Raw genomic sequence first — 17,958 nt, 5'->3', positions numbered from 1 at the left:
GTAGGGGGCTAAGCATGCAGATTTGTGGTGGACTTGTGCTGATGAAGACAGTGGAGGAGATGTAGTTGTCAATCCGAAATGACTGGGGTCTGCAAGTGAAGAAATCAAGGATCCAACTGCACTAGGAGTTATTGATGCCAAGCTCTTGGAGCTTACTAGTTAATTTTGAAGGGATGATGGTATTGAATGCCGAGCTGTAGTCAATAAAGAGCATCCTGATGCATCTATCTTTTCTGCCTAGATGTTTCATGATTGAAGAGCCAATGCAACAGCATCTGCTGTGGATCTATTGTGCTGAATGGCAATTTGGAGTGGATCCAAGTCACTTCTCAGGCAGGAGTTGATATGCTTCATCACCAAACTCTCAAAGTACTTCATCACTGTGGACGCAAGTGCTACTGGATGACAGTCATCGAGGCAGGTTACCAGGTTTTCTTAGGCATTGGTATAATTGAAGCTTGCTTGAAGCAGGTGGGTACCTCTGACTGCTAGAGGTTAAAGATATCAGTGAACACTCCAGCCCATTGATCAGCACAGCTCTTTAATACTCAGTCCGATACAGTATTTGGGCTGGATGCTTTCCATGTGTTCACTCTCCTAAAGGATGCTCTCTTGTCAGCCTCAGAGACTGAAATCTCAGGGTCATCAGGTGCTGTAGGCATTTGTGAAGGTTCCTCCATGTTTTTACAGTCGAAGAGAGCATAGAAGGCATTGAGCTCATCTGGGAGCAAAGCCTTGTTGTCACCTATGTCACTTGTTTTCACTTTGAAAGAGGTAATAGCATTCAAGCCCTTCCATAGCTTTCAAGCATCCTTGATTCAAGTTCGGTCCAGAATTGCCACTTGACACGTGAGATAGCTTTCCAGAGATCATACCTGGACTTCTTTTATTACTTGGTCGTCAGTCTTGAATGCCACTGTTCTGACTCTCAACAGAGTGCGGATGTCGTGGTCCTTCCAGGGCTTCTGGTTGGGGAAGGCTGAATGATTTTGTAGGGACACATTCATCGTTGACTGTTTTTATAACGTCCATGACAACCATGATTCATGAAGAAATCTTTTTGCACAGACTGTAGTGAATCTTAAAAATTCACAAATGAGCAGAACTGTGGAGACTCAGTCACAGAGTACACTTAAGGCCAACTCACCAGTCTTTAGATGTTAAGGGAATCAAATGATGAGGTCGGAATAGGGAAGTTATACAGAGGTAAAATGATCTGATTAAGTGGTTGAGAAGGTACCAGAAGCCAAATGGCCTTCTCCGACAGATCAGTGTAAACCTATGCAAGTGCAACTCATGTCACTAAAATATGCCAGAAACATTCAAATACATTTAGTGTTCTGACAGTTTTGACATCCAGCTTAGCCAACTGAAGAAGAATTTTTCAACATTGTCTCTGCCAAGCTTTGTCCCCTTCTAATTATAAGATAATTTATGGTAAGGCACAATTAGCACAAAAACTGTACCAGTGAAGATGGGGTTGGATTTATTCAATTTGCCCCATGGTATGTCTGCACTGTGCAAACTGTGAGTGGCAAGCATATCTGTAGCAAAGTCCATCTCTTACTCAAGCCAGTGAACATATAGAGAAGTAAGCATATTTATATGACTAACTTAAACATTGAAAATATACAGTTATAATGGAGAAGGGGAAGTTAGTAAATGTTTCAGCCAGTAAAACATAGAGTACATTTTAACTTGTGTCTACTGAAGCAGGTCTTTTTTAACCAAAATTGAAATTGGAAACTAGCAAGTATAAACAGGTCTGATATGTGAATAAAATAGAAAATTGTGATAGTTATAAGAATATACATAAAATACTAATGAATTACAACTGTAATGTAATTTCTACGTGGCCTAGAGTAACAAAGTGAAAAAGCAGTAAGTCTTGGAATTCCAAAGGCCTTCTGACAAATACTAGTGAACTCTCAATGATTCCTTCAACAAATAGTCTTTTTTAAAAATTAAAATTACTAATATTGAAAATGAGATTGTGTACATTTACTTACAACAAGTAGTTCCATAAGGGCATTTTCCCTTACTTTGTGACAACCTGACTGAAAAAAATATTAAAGTTAGCTATTTATTCTTAAAAGAATCTTTCACTTGTTAACAGCCAAATTAAAACAAACAACAATATCAAAATGAATGGCAAGCCTGTAGACATGTAATAATGATGCTTATATTTTCATACAGTACATTCTGTGTAATTTAACAGTTATTTTTAAGATTTAATAAAAATAAGCTGACATTAGAAATATTCTCTGCAAAAGTTCAAGTACTTGAAAGAATAAACTCTTCTTGGGCTTCCAGCCACATACAGATATCGATTATAATTGACATTTCATTGACAAACTCCACCATCTTCATCAGGGATGATGCCGAGGCATCTCTAGTCTGGTGGCATTTATACTGCCATAGGACGTCCTTCCTCTCATCCAATCAGGAGGGACGGACTACAGCAGTACAAATACCATCAGACTCGGCATCTTCCCTGATGAAGGCGGCAGAGTCTGTTATTGAAACGTCAGTTATAATCGATACCTGTATCTGGCTGGAAGCCCAAGAAGAGTTTATTCGTCATATACATTGGGAAAGCACTAGATCCTTCAAAACATGAAAGGCTGAACATGGACAATTTGGCAATACGCACTACCACTTTGAGAGACAGTATAAAAATGTTACTGAAATCCTTCTAACTCTGTTACATTAACTATGGGGAGAACATATGATTATGATTTTCAACCAAGAGTATCTCCAACAGATTGAGAAAACACCAAAGATAAGGAATTATAGAGACATATAAGACAGGATACTGTAGGATGGCGAGAAACAGGCCCTTTAGCTTATGAGTCTGCATCAACCATCAATCAAAGAAAATGTTTGAAAATAGCTAAAATTGGGTGAAAAATGAATACATTAGATTAAATTAGATTATGAGGACACTCATTACATTGTCAGTAACTCACCTGATAATAAACAGTGACCTCTGAATTGGCATCATTTTTGTTCAGAGACTTTACTTTGCACACATGTGGCTTATTAGGTAACTCCACAACCCTGAACTGCACAGGTACATCCTTCACCAGTGGTTTGCACTGCAGCTTCCTGCAATGCAATTAACAAAGTACAGTAATCATTCTACCATTTTAAAATTATATGCATGAAGGCAGTTGTAAGAAATTTAAACAGTATTTCTGGGCTTTCAGAAACTTGTATTTTGTTTAGCAGGAAGGGCTTTATTATTAGAATTCACCAATAATTCATTACAAATTTCACCACCTTTGTGTGACGAGGAGAAAGAAAAAAATACTTACTTCACAATATAATTTAGAAATTCAATGGACTCCTTTGAAGAGAAAACAGAATCATTAGTTTCATGCTAAAACTCAATCTTTGATAAACAAATAAAATCTTTTTAAAGTCAAAGTAGATGTACTACATGAAACAAAACACACAATCTTAAGTTTCCTCAATCAGAAAGCACTAAATTAACTAGTTAAGCCACAGAAGCTTTCTACTCAGTACTGTGTATGTATAATAACTATATGTCAATACTGGCAGTTCTTGTGTCCATTTTGACCTTAAATGCCAGATTTTAAAAACACTGGCAGCAAATTTGGTGAGAAGAAATGAAAATAAAATAGTTCAATAAGACTTGTGTCTAAACACAAAGAATTTGAGAAGTAATGTGAACATCCTGCTCATAAGGGGCACTAGAAACAATACTTATCTGCCTGACAATGACCTGAGTTGTCCTGGCAGTACTGAGCAAAAATAACCCATGTATGTGCCAGAAAGTTGATGGATTTGATGCTTTCATGGTCAAAAACAGAAACTAAAAATTTTCCGAGCTGTAATAAAGTCAGGATACATTTTTTTTAAATGAACATTTTATGCTTCATAAAAATATGATTTTAAAAAGTATTTTTAGGTATTCAATGCTATGCAGAAGTCTAGGCACATGAAAAAAAAATCTGTAAAGCAAAGATGCTTCCAAAAATAATGAAATGAAAAATTTCTAAGTATCAAAAATTTACTATAAAAAGCAGTAAACAGTAAATCAAATCAACATTTGCTGTGAGCACCCTTTGCCTTTAAAACCCCATCAGTTCTCTGAGGTACACTGTCATGCAGTTTTATAAGATCAGCTGGTAGGTGGTTCCAAGCATCTTGCAGAACTTGCCACAGTTCTTCTGCACACTCTGGTCATCTCGTTTGCTTCTGTCTATCCAGGTAATCCAAACAGCTTTGATAATGTTCATAATCAGGGCTCTGTAGAGGCCATACCATCTTTTGTAGAACTCCTTGTTCTTCTTTTTGCAGAAGATAATTCTTTATGACCTTGGCTGTGTGTCTGGGGCCATTGTCATGCTGCAGAATGAAGTTAGGACAGATCTGTCACCTCCCTGATGGTATTGCACGATTGATAAGAATACGCTTGTACTTTTCAATATTAAGGATTCCATTAATTCTGAACAGATCATCAATTCTATTTGCAGAAATGCAGCCCCAAAGCTGCACGGAGCCTACACCATGCTTCACTGTTGGCTGCTGACCCTCATGCATGCAGTGCTCTTTTATGGACAAACTGCCACCTGTATGAGGCAAAATCTTCAAATTTTGACTTGTCAGTCTAGAGCACTTGCTGCCATTGCTCAGTATCCCAGTCCGTGTGATTTTGTGCGGAGCCTAGTCTCATGGCTTTGTTTCCGATTTGGAGGAATGTCTCTTTGGCAGCAACTCCATGAAAATCACTTCTGGCAAGACTTCTCTGGACTATAGCGGGCTGCACTTGAGTACAGAGCCAATAGCAATGCTGGACTTTTTCCAATTTAGATGAAACATCAGTTTGATGCATCTCTCATCTGCTGCAGTTTCCATGGCTGACCACTGTTTCAGATACTCATTCTCGTCCATTTCTTTGTGATTCTTCAGAAGAGCTTGGACAGCAGATCTTGAAACTCTTGTCTACTATGAAAATTCTGCTTGGGAGAGACCTTGCTGATGCAGGATGACCACCATGCGTCTTGCTGCTGTGCTCACTCTTGTCATGGTTACAAGAATTCATGATTTGAAGGTTAAAGTGTCACATCTGCCACACCCTCACCTTCCGTTTGGTTGTACTTCACCTAGCTCAATTCCTCCTTCATCCTGTTTGTTTGTTTATCAGTTTAGTTCATTCAACTCATTATGTCATTGATCAACAGCACCTCTTTGTTTTCTTGTTTGTTCATGCACTGGGCTATATATCTACAAAGTATTCAAGTTTTTATTTGAAAAGTGGTTTATTACTTAATATGTTACTTTCTTTATCAAAATACAAACATTTCTCTGTAACATTTACTCTTCTGGAAAATTAATGTTTGGAAATCTAAAATTTGCCCTTCCTAGCACACTAATCCAGAAGACCAAAAAAAAAATTCAAAACAAAACTTATACAAAAAAAAATCTAAGGTGCCCAAGACATTTTGCACAGTACTGTACTTTACACCCCCCCCGACCCCCCCCCAATGTTTGTTGTTTCAGAGACATTCGGAAATATCAGTGAAACCTGGCATCTTTGCCATGCAGAAGCAGTACCATCAAAAGCAGCTGGGGCATTGCCGCATAGCTTCAGCAGCCCCATTCAGTCGGATATCTTGCATCATCTGTGTACATCTTGCATGTGACCCTGTGGGTTTCTCCCAGGCTTTATGTTATCCAGAATAACAACATTTTAAGAAAGTAGTTTCCACACCCTCCCTCTATATAATTTACAGTATTTCCAACCTTTTTAGAAATGTCCAATGTCAATAGAAACTATCTTTTGCTGGTTAACTATTTCGCACTAAAACATTTACTTTGCTTGTGAAATTTCCTTGCACTAGTCCTTCTACAAAAAGGTGGGATTTAAAGTTCTTCACAAACGACATCAGTGCTTCGATTGAGATTCCATCTTTCATCAAGGTCTGGTACTTCTGCATCAAAGACCACCGTTCATGTTCCAGAATTGATAAGCGTACATCTCTGTAAAAAGATAGCACAAAAGAAAGGCTACTTGCTGATGCACATATTCAAGATCTGCAATTCAATTTATTTAAGACACTCCAAGCAGAAATGTCTGTAATAAAGCTCCCAAATGGCGTAACTTCATAAAAAAAAAACATATTTTAGAGTATAGTGGACCATCCACCACAGAAGTATACAGATATAGTTTTGTCAACAGGGGCCTTAAATGAAAAAAAAAGCTAAGAATTTATGCTAAATCCTTAACATATTGCTCATGAGGACTCAATCAGAATATTGTGTAGAATTCCAAGCACCATATTTTGTGAAGATGGCTGATACCCTGGGATGAGCAGAGAGAGGTTGCCATTTGAGAGCACTGAATGTGAAACAGGGACCACAGGATACTGTTCACATAAGCTGCTTCATGTAAAACAAGCATAACTCAATCTTGATTGTTAATTAAGTTGTATTCATCTGAGCAAGTGGACAATATTCCCTTGAAGATGGTGAAAATGCTATGGAGAATCAAGAACTGAGTCTTCACTCACCAGAGTTACCAACCTGTGACCTTCTCTAAAGCTACAGGTCTAATTATCTGATTGGTCTATTAGGTTTATGATCAAATGGAAACCTGAGGATTTTGACAGTGAGTGACTACACAAAAAAATTGGCATCAAAAAATCAACACAGAAATTGTTGGAGCAACTCAAGTCAGGCAGACCCTCTTCATCGGGACTGGAAAGGTAAGAAGCAAAGGCCAGAATCAAAAGATTGGGGTGAGGAGGGGATGCAGCACAAACTGGCAGGTGACACATGAAATCAGGTGAGGGGGAAGGTGGGAGTGATGAAGTAAGAAGCTTGAAGGTGATAGCTGGAAGAGATATGAGGCAATAGGAGCAATCTAATAAGAGAGGACAGTGCACCATGTAAGAAAGGGAAGGAGGAGGGGCACCAGAGGGAGGAGAAAGGCAGGTGAGGAGAAGAGAGAGGACGAGAAAGGAACTAGAATGGGAAATAGGAAAAGAGAGAAGGGGAAGGAGGAGAAATTACTGGGAGTTAACAAAATTGATATTTATGCCTTCAGGTTGGAGGCTACCCAGATGGTACAAGGTGTTGCTTCTACATCCTGAAAGTGGTCTCATCATGGCATTAGAGGAAGCTATGGACAGACATGTCAGAATGGGAATAAGAGATCGAATTGAAACGATGGCTACCGGGAGATCCTGCCTTCAGACAGAATGAAGGTGCTCAATAAAGCGGTCCCTGAATCTACATCGGGACTCACAGATGTAAAGAAGGTTGCTCCAGGAGCACCAGAAGACCCCAAAAGTCTCACAGGTGAAGTGTTGTCTCACTTGGAAAGCCTGTTTGGAGCCTTAAATATGGTGAGGGAGGAAGTGTAGGTGAAGGGTATCGCACATGTCACACTTGAAGGGACTAGTGCCAGAAAGGAGATCAGTTGGGAGGGATGAGTGAACAAGGGAGTCATGTAGACCAGCGGTCCCCAACCACCGGGCCGCAGACCAGTACCAGGCCGCAAAGCACGTGCTACCGGGCCGCGAGGAAACGATATGATTTGGCAATATGAGTCAGCTGCACCTTTCCTCATTCCCTGTCACGCCCACTGTTGAGCTTGAATGCATGCGAGGTCATTACCCGCACGTCATCCATGTCAGCGCGGGAAGGAGATCAACTCCTCGAGCTTGCAAATGACAGCTGGCTGAAAAGTATGTTTGACCGCATTCTGGATCAAAGTCAAGGCTGAATATCCTGAGGTAGCCACGAAAGCACTGAAAACGTTGCTCCCATTTCCAACATATCTCTGCAATGAATGCAACGAAAACTAAATTGCAGAATAGACTAGACATAAGGTACCCCCTTCGAGTATTGCTGTCTCCCATCACCCCTTGATGGCACCGTCTTGTTGCAGGAAAACAAGCCCAGGGCTCCCACCGATTCAGCGATATTGGTGTGTTGCAATGATTTTATATGTTCATACAGGGAAAATATGTGCTGTGTGTTTAATATCCAAACGTTACTTAAAATGTTATGATGCTATTGACTTACTTATATAACCATATAACAATTACAGCACAGAAACAGGCCATCTCTGCCCTGCTAGTCCGTGCCATATGCTACTCTCACCTAGTCCCACCGACCTGCACTCAGCCCATAACCCTCCATTCCTTTCCTGTCCATATACCTATCCAATTTTTCGTTAAATGATAATATCGAACCTGCCTCTACCACTTCTACTGGAAGTTCGTTCAACACTTACTTCATGCTCCCCTGTCCTCCCGACAATTGACTTATCACTATATTCATGCGAGGAAAATATGCACTGTGTGTTTAATACTAAATTTGTTAGATAAACCCTTTTACAAACGAAATTGGGTGTATTAGCCACTTATCACCTATATTCCGGTCGTGATTAACACCCCTGCACCCCCGAACAAAATCGCCAAAAACGATTTGTAGAAAAAAAAAACGGCATGTACACGCATGCGTACTGGTGCCCGCGCAAAGTTTCATGGTCATTGTAGTCTTTCTCGGAGTAAACACAATGTATTTGACTACTACTCTTGTCCGTTGGCAACCCTACCCACCCCCCTGCCCCCAACTGGGTCGGCCAGTCTGCAAGAATATTGTCAATAATAAACCGGTCCGCGTTGCAAAAAAGGTTGGGGACCCCTTATGTAGACAACAATCCCTACAGAATGGTGCAGGGAGTGAGGGTGGGGGGAGGGAAAAGTGTGCTTAGTAATAGAATCCTATTGTACAGTAGATGGCAGAAGTTATTAAGAATGACGTACTGGATACATAGGCTCGTAAGTGGTAAAGTGAGGACAAAGGGAACCCCAACCTTGTTTTGACAGCGGGAAGATGGGATGTGCTGGAAATGCAGGAGATGCAGGTGAGGTCACCAGAGGATGTGACAGGACTGCAGAACTTTAGTTTGATCTGATGGTTGTGGGTTTATTGAATCATGCTGCTTCACCTGTTGATACAGCTTTACTAAGTTGGCACTTCAACGTTAGCCTTGGCTCAGTGTTCTTAGGGTGCTCCTATACAGATTTCTGAATCAGGATGGAATTTTAATGCTAGCATGAAAGAAATGACCATTCACAAGTTTACAGATTATCACTAATTAATCAATCCAAAATACAAAGCCAATGGAGGTAACGGCAATCCTAAAAGCATCAGAATGTACTAAACACCCATCTAATTCATGAACATACATATAAACTTTACTGTGCTTTATCCATTGCTCATTGAATTTTAACTACTCCCCCAAAAGGTTTAGTATTCTACTCAGGTGTCACCAGCATATCTTTTTAAGGACATAGATATGACAAAGAATGATAGTCTTGTCAACAATATTCACATTGCTCAAGTAAGAGTGGAGCAAAACATATAAGATGCAATAACAATCTTCCAGCGGATGTGATTAAAAGAGTGGGAATTTAAGACATGACTTCTACCATTAAAAGACATCTCAAAATGAAACAATTACAATTAAAGCATCAATAAATGAATGAATTCTTCACTTACTTTCCCAGTTTTTCAGGTTTGATCAAAACATTGAAGTAACTCTTTTTTAATTGTTCTACAATCATTCCAAACACATCTGGAGTGGTTGCAAAATTGGCCAGATGATCAATGATGAGCTGAAACAGAAGCTGATGAAAAGAGCTAACTTAAATAATTTATCTGTAGAATTTTGCAAATATTGTATATTGGTATTAGAAATACAATCCACTTTTACTTAATTTGTTTGTTTTATTCCCTTCTTTAGTTTAATATCAGAAATTGTAAAAAAAAAACTCCATTAAATTCCCTTCCCATCTAAGAAAATTAATATCCAAACTCAAACTAGAACTCAGGCCCCAGGGACAAGATCATGACTCCAATCTCTACAGTCCATGTTCCTTGTGTCATAGCTAATCTCACATCATTGTTTACCAGGTTCTCAGATTCAACAAAATGCTCATATACTTCACCTTCAAAACCCAAATCATTATTCCCTGTGCTTCTTTGGAAAGGGTGGAGGAGGGTAGTGGTGCTAAGGGAGTTCATTTTAGAATGTGGAAGAAAACGATTAATAAAAATGTAAACAAATTTAGCTGCAATTAACAAACCACATGTCAGTGTTAGAGGAAAAAAGGGCCACAAGGAGCAATCAATACTTTTTTTGCATTCCTTTTTCAGCTGTGGTCTTTACTAGCAAGGCTGGCTTTTATCATCTATTCTCAAACATTCTTGAGGCAGTGCTAGTAAGCCATTAATCCACTGCAGTCTTCCTGGTGAAGGTACACCCACAGGTAAGGAATCCCAGTACTTTGATCCAGCAATAACAGAGAAAATATTAATAAACACTAAAATAGCAATTAGGAGAATAGAAAACAGCAATGACATTTCATTAAAGAAATAGACAATCCCCCCCACCCCATGTTATGGAAGGTTTACAGTCCTAGAAAAACCATCCATAGACATTTTCTGTATCACAAAACCCCTATTTACATACATTCCTTCAGGAGGTCGCCCAGTACTGTAGATTTGAATATAACATAACCCAATCAATTTGGTTGGCAGTCACAGTGGAATCCCTCCTTCGTCACGCACTCTCTATTCAAGGACAATGTGACAGATCTCTTGATGCACAAGGTTCATGGATTTGGAAAGGGTTTAGGAAGTGGGGATATCATGAAAAGGCATGAACTATGAGAACTGGAATTCATAGTGGAAAGATTACTTGGAAGGAGTTTAAGGGTTTGAAGGACTAAAGTGTGGTGATAGTGGAAGAAGAGTAAAGGTTAAGGGACTTCTTTAAGAAGCCACGGCAGCTCCCCATAACGCAGCATGTCAGAGAATATGCCTCACAGGTAAAGAGCGTGGCAGCACTGCACTCTTGCAACAACTGTTGATGTTTATGGACTGGAGAGGCTTTGGCAAAGGAGGCTACCTCTATCTCTTCACTACGTTAAGTGACTAAAACTACAAATTGACAAAAGGTTTCTTTTGCATTCTGTGTTTACTTAGATTACTGTGTTTACATCCATCGGGATGAATTTTATACCATATCTCAAATATTTGTTATGACTTGTGAAGGAGGTACAGGAACCTCAGGCCACACACCACCAGTTTCAGATACATTTATTTCTTCTCAACCATCAGGCTCATGAACCAGAGGGGATAATTTCATTCACCCCATCACTGAACTGATGCCATAACCTATGGCCTCACTGTCAAAGACTCTACAACTTGTTCTCGATATTTATTGCATCTTTATTTATTTATTATTATTTTGTTTTTCTCTCTTTTAGTATTTACAGTTGTCTTTTGCATATCGGTTATTTGTCTGCTTTGTTGTGTACAGTTTTTCCATTGATTCTATTTTGCTTCTTCGTACCTACTGTGAATGCCCGCATGAAAATGAATCTCAGGGTAGCCAACGGTGACATATGATAATTAATAACTTTAATACATTTACTTTGAACTTCGAATTGCGTCTGGGCAAATTCCTGAAATCCAAATGGGGCCTGCTTTTCAATGTTCCAATTTAAATGTTCCTTCATGTCAGGAATAAGGAACTACAGTTGAGTGAGAAACAGTGTTTTTAGTTAAGTACACAACTAACAATGGAACTCAGAGTGAATTACATACCCCAAGTTTGTGGTTAAATCCCTTCACTTTGATGACTAATCCATGCTCTTCAGCCACTAGTTTATACTCCAGCAGTGCAACATCAGCTTCATATGCAGGTTCAGCTAGGTTGTGAGCCACAATATTCACAAATAAATCAAACAGCACCAAGCTAGGGGAAAATAAAGGGATGTATATAATTAAATTCAGCTGCACAATCCACTAACATGCAAAAATGTCTTAACAATTGCATCTTTTCATAACTTTTACAAACTGGCCTCTTGAACAAGTAATATAAATTCATTAAACTGTTTTCATACACAGGGAAAGCAGTGGATAAAAACAGACATCAACCTTGAATCTTTCAAATTGATCTAACAGAACGAGATGGTCATTCTGTTCATGAGTCAGTAAAAAACTGGAAGAGCTTGCAGTTGTACATGATTTCCTTGAACTCACCTGTTCCCTTATCAGTCCTCAAAAGCCATCACTGCTCGATAGTACAAAAAGCAGCAGTACAATATGCTCTCCCCACAGATTTTTATTGCACATTATTAAAAGTCCAGCTGTAATACTATTTATCTCTTACTAGTGTTCTTTGCTAAATGTAAACATGAATTTCATGTTTACTTTTAATTTATTAAATGATGTTCTCAACTAATCACTTACTACAATATTAATTCCAAACCCTGCATGATCTAATTTATGATCAATTTATGACAATTTTTATTAGTATATTTACACTGATTAGTTAAACTCTTACTTTTCTGCAGATTTATGGATGTGAGGCGATATCAAGTGGAATCGGATATAACCTGTAAAGTAATCATTTATGAGATCTTTAAAAGCAATAATACATACACTACATTACTGTAAAAAATATCCCAATATATAAACTAAAAAATAAATGATATCTCCCTTCCATTTGCTGCAATAGGTTTTACTAATTAGATTACAACCCTAAATTTGTTACTTATTTGACTTTTATAAAAATTATTTTACAAGGACACACATTATGCAAGAATATTACAAGTAGAATTCTTCTTGACTGACACTTGCACTGCATGGACAAAAGGCAGGAGACTTGCTGGAATTTGGAGCAAAAAAAAAATAACATGCAGGAAGAACTCAGCATGAAGGTTAAGCAGCAACACTGGAGGCAAAGGGATGGTTGAAATTTTGACCAAGACCATCTGTCAGCCCTGAGAGTGCAGGAGAAAGGTATCCAGTAAAAATAAAGAGAGAGAGAGGGAAGGGTGAGACAAAGGCTGGTTGGTATTAACTAGAACAGGGACAGAGTGAGTGAGGGAGTGTGTAGGGCCAGTCAACCGTTGACACCAAGACTGGCTGGTGTTAGGTGGAACCATTAAAAATAAAAGAGAACCATAAAGAAATACAGTATTGTGCAAAAGTCTTGGGCACCCAAGAACTTTTGCATAAATTTTATTTTAGATGTTTATTTTTTGTTTTCTGGATTAATGTGTCAGTAGAAAAGAGGAAACACTAGTTTTCCAAAATAAAATTAAATGCCACAGAGAATTTCTGGTACTGCATTAAAGAAAGTAACATATTAAATAAGACCACTTTTCAAATAAAAACTTGATTACTTTGTAGGCATTAGCCCTGCGCATGAATAAACAAAGGTAACAAACAGGATGCTTATGATCAGTGACAATGAACTGACTGAAATAAACTGATTAACTGAAACAGAAACCAGGTGCAGAAGGAATCAAACTGGGCAAAGGGCAACCATGGGTGTGGCAGATGTGACATCTTAACCTGCAAATCATCAATTCTTACACCATGGCAAGAGTGAGCATAGCAACAAGACACAAGGTGATCATCCTGCATTAGCAAGGTCTCTCCCAAACATCTTGTGGCACACAGGAATTTTAAGATGTGCTGTCCAAGCTCTTCTAAATAATCACAAAGATATGGGCAAGGTTGAGGACCAGAAACACAGTTATTGGCCGTAGATACTGAGTGCTGCAGACAAGAAATACATCAAGCTGATGTCCCTCCTATATTGGAAGTCGTCTAACACTGCTATCAGCTCTGAATTCACAGAAACCACTGGAACCCAAGGATAGAGAAGTCTTGTCAGAAATAGTCTTCATAGAAGAGTTGTTGCCAAAAAGCCATTCATCTGAAGTGGAAACTAAGCTACGAGACTTGCCTCTGCACAAAAACACAAAGTCTAGGGTGCTGAACAATGGCAGCAAGTGTACTCAGCTGATGAATCAAAATATCAAATTTTTGGCTCAAACAGGAGACAGTTTGTCCATAGAAGAACTGGAGAGTGCTAGATGAATGAGTGACTGCAGAGAACATGCAATACCATCAGGGAGGCATTTGACTGTGTGGTTTCAACTTCATTTTGCAGGGGAATGACCTCAAACACAGGGCCAAGGTCATAAAGAACTATCTTCAGCAAAAAGAACAAGGAGTTCTGCAACAGATGGTATGGCCTCCACAGAGCCCTAATCTCAACATACAGGCTGTCCTGGAGAGTCCAGAAGCAAGCAAGACAGCCAGAGACTGCAGAAGAATTGTAGCAAGTACTCCAAGATGCTTGGACAACCCACCAGACAATTTTCTTATAAAACTGCACAACAGTGTACCTAGGAGAATTGATGCACTTTTAAAGGCATAGTGTGGTCACATCAAATATTGATTTGATTTAGGTTTTATTTTTAAACTATTTACTGTTTTTTTTAAAATCATAACTTTGATATTTAGGAACTTGTTATTTTTGAAAGCATCTCCTCTTTACTTACTTTTTTTTTTAAACACGTGCCCAAGACTTTTGCACAATGCTGTATATAGGCATATTGATGGCAAGGGGAAAGGTAGAGAAGTAGGCTGGTAAGTGCTCAGTGGGATTAGGATCAGATAAAGAAGAGATGATAGGCAAACAGAGCCAAGTTGAGAACGATGATGCTCGGTGATGAGGTAGAAGGAAACAAAGACATCCTACTGGAACACAAAGGGAGTGAGCTATCCAAAATTAGAAAACTCATTGTTCATACTACTGGGCTGTAGTCTATCCAAATGTAATACAAGGTGCTGTTCTTCCAGTTTGGCCTCACTATGACAGTGAAGGTGGCTGATGTCAGTGTGGGATTGGAAAAAGGACTTGAAAAGACATGCAACCAGCCTTTGAAGGTAGAGCGCAGATGTCCTGCAATCCAGAAGAGGCCATAAGCTATAAACTTTCCCACCATCACAGAACTGTGGCTGCAACTCTTACTTATGCAAATTAAGGCAAACTATCCACAAGGAAACTTACCTTTAGGAATCTGAAACTTTGTATCTTTTTTGTACCATAAGCATCCACTCTTATCATCTAAGATTTTCACTGGATACATGGTATCAGTACAATCAGAGCTCTTCAGTGTAAAGTCAGTTGCTGGGTAAAAAGAAAGCATTATTTTAACGCTTGGCTCTGGGAAGGTTAATGTTTACTATCTTAAATTATTGGTGAGTATCTTATTTTGTAAATTTAGTTAGCTATATAACTAAAGAAAACTTCAAAAACTTGACTCACCTATGTATTTGTTCTTTTCTGGCAGGTGAAGGGCAGGATTCAAAGGGAAATCACTTGCCCATGTTTCAGCCCAATATTTGTCAACTTCTATTAACACAGAATGAAGATATCCTTTCAAGTGATCAACTACTTAAGGAAAACTATAATTCTTCTAGCAGCAACCTCCAGGCATCAATGACTCACTCTGTTTTTTAAAAAAACTCTCAATTCCACTTTAAAACTCCTTCCTCTAACTGAAACCAATGTTTCCTTATTTCTGATACCCTTAATAAGGGGAAGATTCATACTATATACTGCGTCATTGATTTATAATTTTATATACCTCTCAAGTCACCACTCAGCCCCCTTCACTTCAGGGAAAACAAACCCAATCTATACAATTCTTTCTATAGCTGAAATCATCCAATCCAGGCAACATACTGCTGAATCTCCTCTGCATTTTCTCTAGCACAACTACCTGCTGCTACAGTGCAGCAGCCACAACTGCACCCAATATTCCATTGCAGTTTAACTAACATTTCATAAGTTTGCAATATAACATCCCAACTTTTATATTCTGTGCCCCAAACTATGAAGGCAAGCAAAGATATTGCCACTTTGAGGGAACTATGAACTCAGAGCCAAGGTCCTTCTATTCACTGACATTCTTCCCATCCTTTGTACAAAGTACATCCGACCCCAATATGACCTCGGGAAATGCATCACCTCAAACTTACCTGGATTAAATTCCACTTTCCTTTAACCTGTAATATAAATGTATTTCACTTTTCACTGCTGCCTAACCAGTTGAGCATTTCTACCATTAGATTTTATATTCTATTCTAGCATTTATATTTTATTAACATGTCCTAAGTACCCCATTTCATTTATTTCCTTAGAAATTTCTACCCTTCCAATGATACACTGACCATTTACTCGGTTACTCTCCTATTATTTGACATCTTACCTTCAACACTATATGCCGTCCCAAACCACCGCTCTGTGAGAGTACATTTTCCTTCATTGTTGGGAGAAAGCAGAATCAAATTTGCTTTCAGTGGGATCAGTTGGGAGATAGCAGCAGCAATAACCTAAAAAAAATATTGATGGCTCAGGCAGAATTCCTCTAGCACAAAAGAGACTTAATCTATATTAAAGTAAAGAAAATGCAAACCTACATTACAAAAGATTTCAAATGAATTGAAACAGTGCAGTTCATCCTGAGAGACACAAACGATGGTTTTGTTTTCAATTCTAATAATTTATTGAAAAATTGTTTGAAAAGAGTGGTCTTTCCAGATTTTTGGATAATGCTTTCCAATTTACAATAGAAACTCCACCTACTGTTGTATGCATGCATACACAAACAAACAATTTTCAAATAAAATGTACAGTGCATAAATAAGTATTAGAGAGGTGCTGACACAGCCATCAAAGGCCTTGTACATCAATTGCTGATAACCCCAGTTGCATTCTTTATTATGTAAACAACATACCCAGGGAAAATCATCAAGTACTTCCAAAGAAGCAATAATAATAAAAGAAAACTGTCCCCTTCGCTAAATACACTCGACCTCAAGTTGCTGTGCATAATAAATGTCTCATGCTCTGTAAAAATGACATTTTAGATCCATGAAGCAGTTCATAAAGGAAATAAAAACAAAAAATCATAGCACCCCTGTAAAGCAAAAGCTTTGCTCAAGTTGTTTTCCAACAAAGATGAAATCGGAGGATTACTGTGTTTGAAACTACTCATCTCAGACTCTTCCCAGCTAAATAGTTCCATAAAATATTTTATATCTTCAGCCTCCTGAATAGCAAATAGATTATAAACACCAATTGAAACAGCCCTTTTCAAAACATTTTCAGTTCTTTCAAGAGAAATAGAAATCATTTTATGGGCAATAGGTGTGAAGAAAACATAAGAAAATAATTACGTAGAAATAAAAAGCATCTCTGTGACACTCAGTGTATAGATCACATACAAGAATGACTCATGTTTCTTCTATATATTATTCTGCAATGTGCATCTTCTGTGTGTAAATGCAACATACATTTCAAAGAACCTGCCAAGTTAAAGAAACTGCACTTTAAAAGGAGGAAAGTCACTGCCTCGCCCCAATGCCAATTTCAAGGAGTGCCCCTTGAGATTTGAAGAGCATCTCAAAATTCTCTTAAAAGAGTACCTCTTAAAATTTTAAGAGTAGCATTACAGTTAAGATCCTTTCACATTGAACAATTGTAAAAGGGCAATTTCTCCCAATAGTTAAATAAATTCTGTAGCATAATTACATAACAAATAATTAACAGATTAATATTTACCTCAGGCTGGTACTCAAACAGTAATTGGTCTCCAGTGAGAAAATCTTCTTTTTTAAAAAGCTGCATATTTTCACAAACATTTTCTACGAAATCGATGGGATCAGTCTAAGAAAAAATATCAAAAGGTGAAGATAGTATTTCTATGATTAATTAATTAGCAATAACTAAAGAGTGAGAGAAAGATGGAAATGGCACACTCCATACCTGCTCCTGGTAATGGAATTCATTATCTTCAATTTTTTGAATCTCTTTATAAATCCTGGGGAGAAAAGTAAGCATAATCAGGTAATTAACAAAAGTATTTATTACCCCAAAGAACACATTAATTCCATACTAAATATTTAGTAGATAAAGATAACTTCTAATACGGTACAAAAATTTCTACACTCAATCCTTTGTCTTTACCAAGTTAAAACTGAACCTTGGAAGAAAGCTCCCATTGTAAACCTCTGATGAAAAGTGATACAATAGCAAAT

At 38.2% G+C, this 17,958-nt stretch overlaps 1 protein-coding gene across 1 annotated transcript in view; it reads right to left on the bottom strand.

Moving 5' to 3' along the window:
- Positions 1–17,958, bottom strand: part of LOC140205901 (nardilysin-like) — a 74,458-nt gene that overhangs the window by 19,154 nt on the left and 37,346 nt on the right. Inside the window, exons 14-25 of the mRNA XM_072273753.1 lie at positions 17,687–17,741; positions 17,483–17,587; positions 16,128–16,251; positions 15,182–15,268; positions 14,924–15,043; positions 12,398–12,449; positions 11,656–11,806; positions 9,544–9,671; positions 5,844–6,009; positions 3,318–3,349; positions 2,970–3,108; positions 2,010–2,057 (exon numbers count right to left, since the gene is read on the bottom strand). Coding sequence (XP_072129854.1) covers positions 2,010–2,057; positions 2,970–3,108; positions 3,318–3,349; positions 5,844–6,009; positions 9,544–9,671; positions 11,656–11,806; positions 12,398–12,449; positions 14,924–15,043; positions 15,182–15,268; positions 16,128–16,251; positions 17,483–17,587; positions 17,687–17,741 — 1,207 coding nt within the window. The remainder of the gene's footprint in view (positions 1–2,009; positions 2,058–2,969; positions 3,109–3,317; positions 3,350–5,843; positions 6,010–9,543; positions 9,672–11,655; positions 11,807–12,397; positions 12,450–14,923; positions 15,044–15,181; positions 15,269–16,127; positions 16,252–17,482; positions 17,588–17,686; positions 17,742–17,958) is intronic.

Source organism: Mobula birostris, chromosome 12 (genome assembly GCF_030028105.1).
Source record: "Mobula birostris isolate sMobBir1 chromosome 12, sMobBir1.hap1, whole genome shotgun sequence".
NCBI classification, from domain to species: Eukaryota; Metazoa; Chordata; class Chondrichthyes; order Myliobatiformes; family Myliobatidae; genus Mobula; species Mobula birostris.
The sequence above is the reverse complement of the archived record's forward strand: the minus strand, read 5'-3'. Positions and strand labels throughout refer to the sequence as shown.